We start from the raw sequence: 12,116 nt of genomic DNA on the forward strand, positions 1-12,116 counted from the left end.
GGATACTCGTGGTATTAGTATAAAGCATATAAATGCCATTGTTTCTATATCCAGCATTATCCTTTCTAGACTCCACTGGGCTCAGCGTTACCTGACATCGTCTCCCTTCTCCCAAGTTTCCATTCCCACAAGAGACCACCCCTACTATCATCCTCCCTGGGACACACTGACTCTTTCAGAACAGCAATATCTCCAGATGCCTACGTCCTTCCTTATTCAAATGTAAACGGTCTCTCACATACAATTCCTCTCTTTCCTCAAACGCACTCCAAGCATCCACATATACCAGTCCTCTCTTGTCACACATTCTTGCTATTATGCCATTCAATATCACCGCTCTTCTGCTCAGCTCATCATTATCATACCTAGGCAACACACACACTATTTTTCCTCTCTCTGTATTCTTCTGTACAGTCTCAAGCAAAAACCTCATATCTCTCGCTGCCCGACTTACATTACCACTCAAGTCATTCGTTCCTGCCATCCCAATCGTCTCATCCAACCTTTCACCTCTCTTAATTGCCATAGCCACCCTTTCTATTGTTCCTCCTGGCAAACACTCCTCACACATCCTATTTTGAACACCACGGATCGTTGAGTCACCATACATTATACCTCTTACCATTCCCTCTCTCCTATTGTTTCTATTCTCTCCTCTTCTTTCATTGCCATAGGTCTCTCTCATTCCCTCTCCTCTACTGCTATTCTCTCTTCTAGCATTCCCATACCTCTCTCTCCTACTGTTTCCATTCTCTCCTCTTCTAGCACTCCCATACATCTCTCTCATTCCCTCTCTCCTACTGTTTCCATTTTCTCCACTTCTAGCACTTCCATATCCCTCTCTCATTCTGTCTCTCCTACTGTTTCCATCCTCTCATCTTCTAGCATTCCCATACTTCTTCTCATTCCATCTCTCCTAGCGTTTCCATTCTTTCCTCTTCTAGCACTTCAATATCTCTCTCTCATTCCGTCTCTCCTACTGTTTCCATCCTCTCGTCTGCTAGCATTCCCATACCTCTCTCTCATTCCCTCTCTTCTACTGTTTCCATTCTCTCCTCTTCTAGCACCCCCGTACCTCTCACTCATACTCCCTAAATTCTCTCTCTCTCCTACTCTGATTCTCCTTGCATTTATCTCTTCCATTCTCCTAATCTTATCTTTTATACTTCTGTTCTCATTCACAAGACATTCCACCTCGTCTTTCAACTCATCTATCTCCTTCTGCAGGTCAGTCACTCTTAATCTAAATTCACTCTCCCAAACAAAACCATCTCCTAAACTTTCACAGTCACTCACACCTTCCACACTATCAACTATTATTTTCTCATTCATATATATCTTTTTATCATTCTCTCCTATCACACTACTTGTCTTCCTACATTCATTCCCCGTTCCTGGAGCAACAAAGTCGGATATCGATATTTCTAATGCACTTATTTCCTCCATTTTGCGCATATACGCTCTCCGCTCTATTTCATAAGCCACATATCTAATTCCCGAGACGCATACATGCCGCAAGTACTGCATGCCACAAAGACCCTTATGATATTGCTAATAATTGAGTTCTTAAATGGCGGAGGACTTGGCGATACGCCACTTGCGACTGCTGCTGAATCCGTCATCATTCCTTACTGCCGAGTAGCGTAATCGTTAATTATTCAATTAATAAATTCCATTAAATAAATAGAAAAAAAGTACAAAGAATTACAAACAAAACAAAACATTTAAGTACACTAAATAAAATGAAATATAAGTAAATACAGTAATGAAAACTTAGCTTCGTTTTGTCTTCCACCGTTATGCATTCGATTCCGAAGGTAACCAAAATATATTATATCGCGACAGCAACCGACTTCCAAAAAACAACCACTGAAGTACACTCTTATTCAGAGAAAAATAATTGAGTTCTTAAATGGCGGAGGACTTGGCGATACGCCACTTGCGACTGCTGCTGAATCCGTCATCATTCCTTACTGCCGAGTAGCGTAATCGTTAATTATTCAATTAATAAATTCCATTAAATAAATAGAAAAAAAGTACAAAGAATTACAAACAAAACAAAACGTTTAAGTACACTAAATAAAATGAAATATAACTAAATACAGTAATGAAAACTTAGCTTCGTTTTGTCTTCCACCGTTATGCATTCGATTCCGAAGGTAACCAAAATATATTATATCGCGACAGCAACCAACTTCCAAAAAACAACCACTGAAGTACACTCTTATTCAGAGAAACGATTTAGCACTCAAAAACATAGAAAAACGGGGGGAAAAAAATGACTATTCACCAATTAAAAATCACTTTCTTCTACACAGCTCAAATTTACCGCCACATGCTACGGCGACGCTCAAATAATAAGCATTACCATCCATTACCCTCGAAGGGTATTGGATTGAATGAGTCAATCACCACATCTCACGGTCGATTGATTCCTGATCCCTAGAAACCTGCACACCAAAGAAATAATAATTAATCACCGCATCTCACAGTCGATTCTCTTCTCCTCTCCACTCCAATTTTTTTTATAACATAAAATCCTTATATCCTTATTATATTTGTTTTATTACATTGGTGTACAATGTAATTTTAATATATTGGTGTACAAATCCTGTAGGGTGATTTGAGTGACTGCTATTGTGAGCAAAGAATAATGTTTATGGTTCAGTTTGGCAAAATATATGGTTTTACACTTTGTCCTGGTTACAAGCTGTGTGTTTCTTTGATGGGATTGCTATACAAGAAAACTGATCAGTTAGTTTGAATATGATGGTGCACAGGGGCTGTATTTCAGGAGACATTATTATTATTACATGACACCTTGAGGGAATCCAAAGACTGATCAAGGGAGGGCACCTACTCTACAACTCTCTGTCTCCACCAACCAGAACTACACCAACAGCATCCACCGCCCACCACCACTAGTATTTCCACAGACAATCAGAAACATCCATGTCAATGGCGTGATTCGAACCTGCAGCCTTTTTGGCTGGAAAGCGGATACACTAATCACTCAGCTAGCCAGGCCAGCAGGATCAACAAAATGGGACAAAGGTTGCTTGGATTTTAAAAAAATACACTTATAATAGAGATAAGTAGTTATTGACCCTCTTTATAAGGTTTTGCTGCTATTCTACTCTGATTAATGTGATCAAATTTGGTTGCCTGTTTTCTTGTTGATGAGATTAACTTGAGGAGCAGATGGAGACCATAGATGGGTGATCTTGATGATGTAAGGATAGATTGAAGATATGTGGGTTAAAAAGTTTGGTTGATGATGCTGATTAAGAAGAGATAGAAACATGTAGGCAAATCAAGAAATTTTATAGAATAGATTCAGAATAATTATTTCAATACATGAAAAGAGAACTGAGAACAAGAAATTACCCCGTGAAAGTCAAGTAAAAGTGTTATTCCTAGGCTGTGAGAACTAGATTTTGTTTTTGGATAATGAAGATTGAGTGGGATGCATTGCTGTTGTAATCGTGAATGCATTTTCAATAAATGAATTTAATGAGCATGATAATGGTTAGAGTGCTCCCATCTCAAGAGTAAGTCTGAGGATTTTATGATTATGCTCAGATAATAATATTTTATTCATTGTTAAAATTATGAAATGATACTCTTTGTCTTTTAATCAACTAGTCATCCATGATTATATTTGTGCTACACCTCTGAATTTTAATATGAATATTTTTAATAGATAATAATAACATTTCTAACCTTTTTTGTAATAATTGACCACATAATGTTAAATTTTACAATAAATTTCATTACAGGCCAAGCAAACAGATGGATTAAAAATATGGAGAAAAAAAACAATCTTTTAGTGATAAAATTGTCAGATTCAAATTATGTGCGAAGCTTAGAAACTGCTATTTCTAATGGCCGGCCAATATTACTAGAAAATGTTGGTGAAGAACTTGATCCAGTGTTAGAACCTGTTCTAACTAAACAGACATTTAAACAAGGTGGACTAGAGGTAAATAAATCATGTCGTGACAAAAATATTTGTTTCAAAATATGCTTTCAGTTTGTTTCCAACCACAATCCCTCATTTAGTGAAATGGATTTTATGCACATTTTCCAAATTAGTATAAATGTATCATTCTTAGACTCTGAGTGATATATTATTATCACCAAGTCTGTATAATATCAATATCAGATTATTATTATTATTATCAGACTCATTGTGGGAGATTCCCAATGTCACACATGAAGCTTATTGAAAAATTTTAATAGATTAGCAAATTTATAAATGCTCTGACTCTTTAGTTTGTAACACTATTTGGTGCTGAAGCATTGGAGATGTTTGAGAGGATCATCCAGAGTTCTGCATAGCAGCACACTTCTCATCCAGTGCATGGATTTCATTTGGCAAAAAAAATTCTATAAATGAATAGAAGGAGATATTCTGGTCTCTCAGCTTCCTCCCCACCTCTTAAGGATAAATAATTCATGGAAACTTTTGAATTGAAAACCTATTCAAAGATTCACACAGACATGCTGTTTGGTTATGCTATGTAGATAATGTGCTCTCCATTTGGCCACAATGCATACAAGAGAGTACCCCAAAATAACTGGAATCTGGTTATTTTTGGTTGATGCTGCTAGGTATCATGAATGTGCAGTTTTCTGCACCAGTATGGAAAGTAGTGTCATCCTGTGTGAGCTAGTTCATTGTTCTAGCTGCTTTTTTGTAAGTGCTTACAAGCAAGTTTGGTAATTTGGTGATGGCTGACCAAAAGGAACAGAGAGTCGCATGAAATTTTGTTTTTCTTTTGTGTAAAACTGCAGCTAAAATTATTGTTATGCTTTGACAAACATTTATGGATGATACTTTAGGTAAACTGCAGGTCTATGAGTGGTTTTCCCATTTCAAAACTGGGTACATGTCATTTGAAGACCAACTGTGATCTGACTGACCTTCGACAAGAAGAAATGATGAAAACATTGAAAAGGCTTGCCAGGCAATCAATGAAGATCATCATCATCAAATTCCTGGCATGTACCCTCAAGGGGTGTATAGGATATGATAGTACTACATGAAAAATTTACATCATTACTAACTTTTTATCTACAATTTTCCTCCAGATCAGTCTGTTACTTGTCAAGACTCCAATATTATCAGAACTTATATTTCTGTCGTCTAAGGCACTTTGTAGCCTATCAAACAACCTATATCTTGGTCTTCCTCTGGGTCGTTTTCTTGTCAACCTGGCAGAGAACACTTGTTTTGCCAATCTTTCCTTGCCAATTCTGTTTAAATGACCATACCACCTGAGATTAGCTCTGCTAATGCATTTCTGGATGCTGACAATGTCTAGTTCTTTCCTAATATCCTCATTTTTAATATGATATAAATCTATTGATGCCATCTGTTCATGTCTCTAATCCTTCTCAGGAGTATCATATCTGCGGTCTCTAGTCTTTGGTGAAGTGTTTTACTTCTGATCCAGCTCTCAGATCCATAAGTTAAAACTGGTTTGAACATTGTCTTGTATACAGCTAATTTAGTGTTTCGACTAATTTCTCTCTTATTCCATATGAATTTATTCAATTGGCTTCCTACTATACCAAATTTATTGATTCTGTTGTCTATTTCTATATTTAATTTACCATCTTCACTAAAAATTGTGCCTAAGTAGGTGAAATGTTTTACTTGTTTTCACAGGTTCTCCGTTCACAATGCAGTTGACATTTTCAACGATTCTGCCTATTTTCATTGTCTTTGTCTTCTTATTGCTGACCTTCATACCATATCTATTACAACAGTTATTCAATTTAGTCAAAGCATCTTGCAGACTCGTAGCGGATTTATTGATAAGTAAAGCATCGTCTGCATAAGGCAAAGAGCTGACATTAACATCTACAATTTTGATATCATGTTTAATACCACTTTCCTTAATAATGTGATCCATATAGATAATGAATAACAGAGGGGAAAATGTACATCCTTGTCTCACACCAGATTTAACATTAAACCATCTTCCTGTTTAATGTTAAATCAATTGACTTCCATCAATTCTAACTGCTGACTTACAACTCAAATAAAGACTAAGTATTGCTTGATATAATGCCCCATTGACACCATATAACTGTAGCTTATTGAATAGCTTCTCTCTTGGCACCATGTCATATGCCTTTTCCAGATCTACAAAACACAAATAGAGATCTTTGTTATATTCCAATGATTTCTCCACTATTTGTCGTAAAGTGAAGATCTGATCCTGATAACCTCTATTTGGCCAGAATCCAGCTTGTTCTTCACCAAGCTTTTCTTCTACAATTCTTCTCAATCGTTTCTCAAGTATACTTGCATATATCTTACCAGGAACACTCAGTAGGGAAATACCTCTATAATTCTCATATTCAGTTTTGTTTCTCTTTTTAATATATAGGTACTATGAGAGCTCTACACCAGTCATCGGGAATTTGTCCCTCTGTCCAGGCCTTCTGAACTGTGTGGTGCAGCCACTGTATTTATATCATCATACTTCAGCATTTCTGGTCAAATATCATCTACTCCTGCTGCCTTTCCACATTTTAAGCCTTTGATGGCTTTTTCTACTTCAAGTATGGATATGTATTCCTGACCATTTGCCTGTTCAGTGTTTTTTTTCTACTGTGCTATCACTGCTTGTTTCATTTAGCAATTGCTCGAAGTAATTACTCCATACTTCAAGGATACGTTTTTCTCCTGTTTTAATGTCATCTTTATCATCTCTAACTCCTTTTACAGCACTCTTTCCTCCATTCCTAAGCTTCTTCAATAACCTCCAAAATATTTTGCCACCTTCTTGATATTTATTTTCTATGTTCTTGCCAAAGTCCTCCCATGACTTTTGTTTAACTAGTTTTACACAGTGTTTAGCTTTCTTACATTTGTCTCTCTATTCTCTAAGAGCACAAGCTGACTTATTTGCCAGTAACTTTTGATATGCTTTCTTCTTTTCCTTCACTGCCTCTTTAACTTCTTGTGTCCACAATGGAGTTCAGATTTTTCTATCCTTGCAGACAACCTCACCACATGCCTCTCTGGCCGAATCAATCAAGGTTTTCTTCAAGGCTTGCCACTGAATCTCTCTCAAGTTTGGTTCCCGTTCGCAAACTCTTTCATATTTTCTTCAATAATCTTTGTGTATTTTAGACTGCAGTTCACATCTGAGAGCTGCTCAACTTTTATTCGCTTTAAAACTTTCTTACATGTTATTCTTTTCAATATTAAATTCAATTTTATCCTGCTCAAGACTAAATAGTGATCACTTCCAATTTCAAATCCTCTGCACACTTCTGGTGTCCTGCACAAGGGAGAAAACATCACTACCAACAATAACATAGTTAATGAGACTTTTCTTATTTCTTGCCTCTTCTCTCCATATGAATTTGTGCACATTTTTATATTGGAACATGGTGTTAGTAATAACCAGTCCATGTCCTGAGGAGAAATCCAACAAATATTTGCCATTATTATTAGCTTTCCTCTTTTCTCCAAATTTTCCCAATATATTTTTGTATATCTGACAATCATTTCCTTCTCTGCTATTTAGATCCCCAACAAGGATTAATGTTTCCTTTTTCATTGTGTCAGATGCTTTCTCTAAAACATTAAAAAATTCCTCCACTTCTACCTTAGTAGAACCTTCTGTGGGAGCATAGGCACAAATAAGTCTCATTGTCCAGTTCCCCATTCTGATATTTGCCCACATCACTCTACTTGAGACCGCTTGCCATTCAAGAAGATTAGTCTCGTATTTAGTGTTGAATATAATGGCTACAACTTCTTCTTTTCCTTGATTGTTATTTTGCCTGAATATAACATTTTGTATTTATTGCTCAGAAAGATCTCTCCATTTTTTGTCCTTTTTGTTTCAGTCATCCCTATTACGTTGAACTGGTACTTATCTAATTTGTCAGCAGCTAGCTCCATTTCTTTGCCATTCAGACTTCTTATGTTGATAGTACCGATCTTTAACTCTGGTGATGTTGAGTTGGGGTGCGTTTTCAGATTTGTTCCAGTAGCTGACTTTTCGCTGTTCGCCCTGGTTCCCTGGGCGAACAGGAACAGCCAATAAGAATTACAATTTGGTTGGGGAAATCCCAGATTGCCAGCCCATCCTCGTTCAATCAGTATCCAAGTAAATACCCAACAGGGTGCACCACGAGAAGGTGAGAATTGGAGATTAGGTCAGAAGCCCTGGTCGGTTCTCTGTATTCCTTTAATGGCGATGTGGAGGTCTCTTCTCATTTATACAGCTTTAGCTCTTAAGCACCCCACACTTCTCATCTAGTGCATGGATTTCATTTGGCAAGAAAAATTGTATAAACGAATAGAAGGAGATATTGTGGTCTCTCAGCTTCCCCCCCACCTTCCAAGGATAAATAATTCATGGAAACTTTTGAATTGAAAACCTATTCAAAGATCCACACAGACATGCTGTTTGGTTATGCTATGTAGATAATGTGCTCTCCATTTGACTACAATTCATACAAGGGAGTACCCAAAAATAACTGGAATCTGGTTATTTTTGGATGATGCTGCTAGGTATCATGAATGTGCAGTTTTCTGCACCAGTATGGAAAGTAGTGTCATCCTATGTGAACTAGTTCGTTGTTCTAGCTGCTTTTTTGTAAGTGCTTACAAGCAAGTTTGGTAATTTTGTGATGGCTGACCAAAAGGAACAGAGAGTCGCATGAAATTTTGTTTTTCTTTTGTGTAAAACTGCAGCTAAAATTATTGTTATGCTTTGGCAAACATTTATGGATGATGATTTAGGTAAAATGCAGGTCTATGAGTGGTTTTTTCTCATTTCAAAACAGGGTACATGTCATTTGAAGACCTACTATAATCTGACTGACCTTTGACAAGAAGAAATGATGAAAACATCAAAAAGGTTTGCCAGGCAATCAATGAAGATCATTGAAAGACCATTGAGCAAGTTTCTGAAGAGAAAAACTTGTCATGGAGTTCATGCCAACAAATTTTAACAGAAGATTTGAAAATGATATGTGTGCCTGCTAAATTTGTGCCTCGTTTGCTCACAGAGGTATGCTGCGATTTGAGGGAGCACATTCTTAATGACAAGAACTTTCTTTCAGAAGTTGTGACCAGAGATGAGTCTTGGTGGTATGGTTGTGATCCAGAAACAAAACAAGCATCAAGCTAATGGGAACATGAAAATTCACCGAGACCCAAGAAGGCATGTAAAGTTCGATCAGAAGTCAAGACAATGTTGATTTGTTTTTTTTTTTTATGTGAATGGAATTGTACACAAAGAATTTGTTCCTCCTGGACAGACAGTGAACCAACATTTTTATCTCGATGTTTTGAAAACATTGCATGATAGTGTGATGAAAACCACCAGAAATGTGGAGTAGCAGAGATTGGTTGCTGCACCATGACAATGTCCCAGCTCACACTGCCTTGTTTGTCCAACAGTTCTTGAAAAAACAACATGGCTATTATTTCCCTCCCTCCCTACTTGCCCATGTGACTTTTTTTTATTCCCATGAATAAAGAAAACCATGAAAGAGCAACGATTTGTTGATGTTGACCAAGTGAAAGTAAAGTCACTGAGGCCATGAAAACAGTAATCTAGTTGAACAGTTCCAGAACTGTTTTCAGCAGTGGAAAAAATGTGTTGAAAAGTGCATTGACTCACATGGCAAGATCTTTGAAGGAGACTAGAATATGGTATTATAAACTTTAATCTTTTTTTTTTTTTTAAATAATTCCAGTTATTTTGGGGTACCCCCCAGTAGATGCTCTTAACACTTCTGAACAACCAACATCCTAGTATCCAGTTCATTCTAGAAAAACAAAACAACAGTCTCCTCTTTCTAGATATGTACACACACACAGGTAGATGCATTCATCAAAAGTACCCTTTGGTATGGGATTATAAAATCCTGTATAACAGGATGACATTAATAACAGTGCCCTAATCAATGAACATGACCACATTCATATCTTTTTAGCCAATGGCTGCAGTCCCCACCAATCCAAAACTATTTAAACCCCCAAACCACACTGCCAATCCCCTTTTTCAGAATAGAGACCACACCAAATCTATCACCATCCCATGTACCCAGGTACATCTGAAAAAGTAGCAAAAAAAATCTTTAAAAAGAATATAAAATATTTGCATCTCTTATCTGGTCCACCAAAGACTAGCCACAGCCTGTAGACCTGAAACAACCATCATCAGAATCACTGAGCACAAGGACTACATCCAGTTCCATTACTACAACTACCCCAGGACTTGTTGACCACGTCTTGGACAACCATCACACGATATGCTGGAAAAATGTCATCTTACTCCACCTTAGATATAAATTACTTAAACATCAGCACATTTGGTTGCATAAAAATCCCTGAAGTTCTGAGGATAGATGCTTCCCAAATTTGAGGGATTTTTATGCATCCAAATGAAGCTACAAGAACACCCATTCTAGTCCACTAGGGAACACTATTTTAGGACTTTATTTTGCACTCTTGGCTCACCTTTGGTTTCTATGCTAAAGCCTTACTTACCCAATATGTGTATGCTTATATGCAGTTCTACAGTTCCGCCATCATATCTAGAAGCTCTTCAATGGACTCGACAACAATAGCATGTGTATGCATAGATCAGTTTGTAGCATATTCTCTGGTGGCAATTTTACTTTGCCGAAATATCAGAAATAATTAAATTTATTGCAATTAATATTTAGTCTGTTGTAATTTCCATAAAAATTACTGTTATAAACAACTAACTTAATTGTCCTGAAGCTGTCTTAGTCACTCACTATTCTATTCTTGTCTAATATTTCCTTATATCATAAATATCCAGTTGACCAGATCTGTGTATGACATCCTGATGTGTACTGATTAGTGCCTTATACACTGAAACTATCACTATCCTTCTTTACTTACTTGTCATGTTCATTTTCTTCTTGTTATTATTATTGTTATTATTATCCAGGCCTCCATGGAGTCAAAAGACAAATCGTGGGAGGTCGTTTTTAGGAAACACAAAGTTTATCATACCACTCCTTGAACCCATTGACCGTTCCTGCTTCAACCACTCTCTCAGGCATTGCATTCTAAGGTTCCACAACCCTCCATGCAAGAAACCACTCCTCACCCTCTTGCGCACAGCCTTCTTTCATAACTTCCATGGATGGCCCCTTGTCATCGCTCCTTCCTGCCGTTATACCAAGTGAAAGAACTCTCCAATGTCTACCCTGTAGCTGCCTCCCAACAGTTTAAAAGTCTCGATCATATCACCTCTCCTTCTTCTATTCACCGAACTCTGCAGTCCACATTCCCTCAGTCGATCCTCATAACTTATATTGAATAGTCCTGAAATGATCTTTCTTATCTGCCTCTGTATCCACAGTCAATATATCTCCTTCAAATCCTGGGGCCCAAATCTGAGAACAATCGTCTAAGTGTGGTCTGATCAGGGTCTTATACAACGGAATGATAACTCTTTTATCTCTGCAGGTCAGCGTCCTTCTCAGTATTGCAACAGTCCTCTGAGTTACCCTCACCACCTTTTCAATATGCTCCCTGAATTTCAGTTTTCTATCAATTATCACTCCCAGATCTCTTGTCTCCCCTACCTTCTCTAGTAAAGCTCCTCTAATCGAGTATGCATCCTCCCAGCGATGGATCCCAAACCTCAAGACTTTACATTTTGCTGCATTGAACTGAAACCCTCATTCATTTTCCCATCTGTCTAGCATTATTACTGATAACCCTTCCCAGCTTCACATCATCCGCAAACAACTGAATGTCTCCTTGCAATCCATTGACAATATCATTGATATAAAGGTTGAACAATACAGGTCCCAGTATTGAGCCCTGTGGAACCCCACTTGTAACCTTCTGCTTACTTGATATTGCCCCACAATACACAGCTCTCTGATACCTATCAGTCAGCCAATCATGAATCAATTTAACTAACCCAACATTTAAACCCATGTGCTGCAACTTAAATATCAGCTTATCATGTGGTGTCCTGTCAAATGCCTTTGCAAAATCCAAAAAAAAAAAATGGCAGTATATGCCTTTCCCTCATCGACTGCTCTTGTCACTTTATAATAAAAGGCAATCATATTACTAAAGCAAG

General features: G+C 37.4%; 1 protein-coding gene across 1 annotated transcript in view; it reads left to right on the top strand.

The window, feature by feature from the left end:
• Window positions 1-12,116, top strand: part of LOC150108079 (dynein axonemal heavy chain 3-like) — a 1,881,116-nt gene that overhangs the window by 1,218,082 nt on the left and 650,918 nt on the right. The window contains exon 53 of the mRNA XM_090415945.1: window positions 3,780-3,982. Coding sequence (XP_090272071.1) covers window positions 3,780-3,982 — 203 coding nt within the window. The remainder of the gene's footprint in view (window positions 1-3,779; window positions 3,983-12,116) is intronic.

This window comes from Typopeltis vanoorti, chromosome 3 (assembly GCF_054136105.1).
Source record: "Typopeltis vanoorti isolate ZY-2024b chromosome 3, IOZ_Tvanoo_1.0, whole genome shotgun sequence".
Lineage (NCBI taxonomy): Eukaryota > Metazoa > Arthropoda > Arachnida > Uropygi > Thelyphonidae > Typopeltis > Typopeltis vanoorti.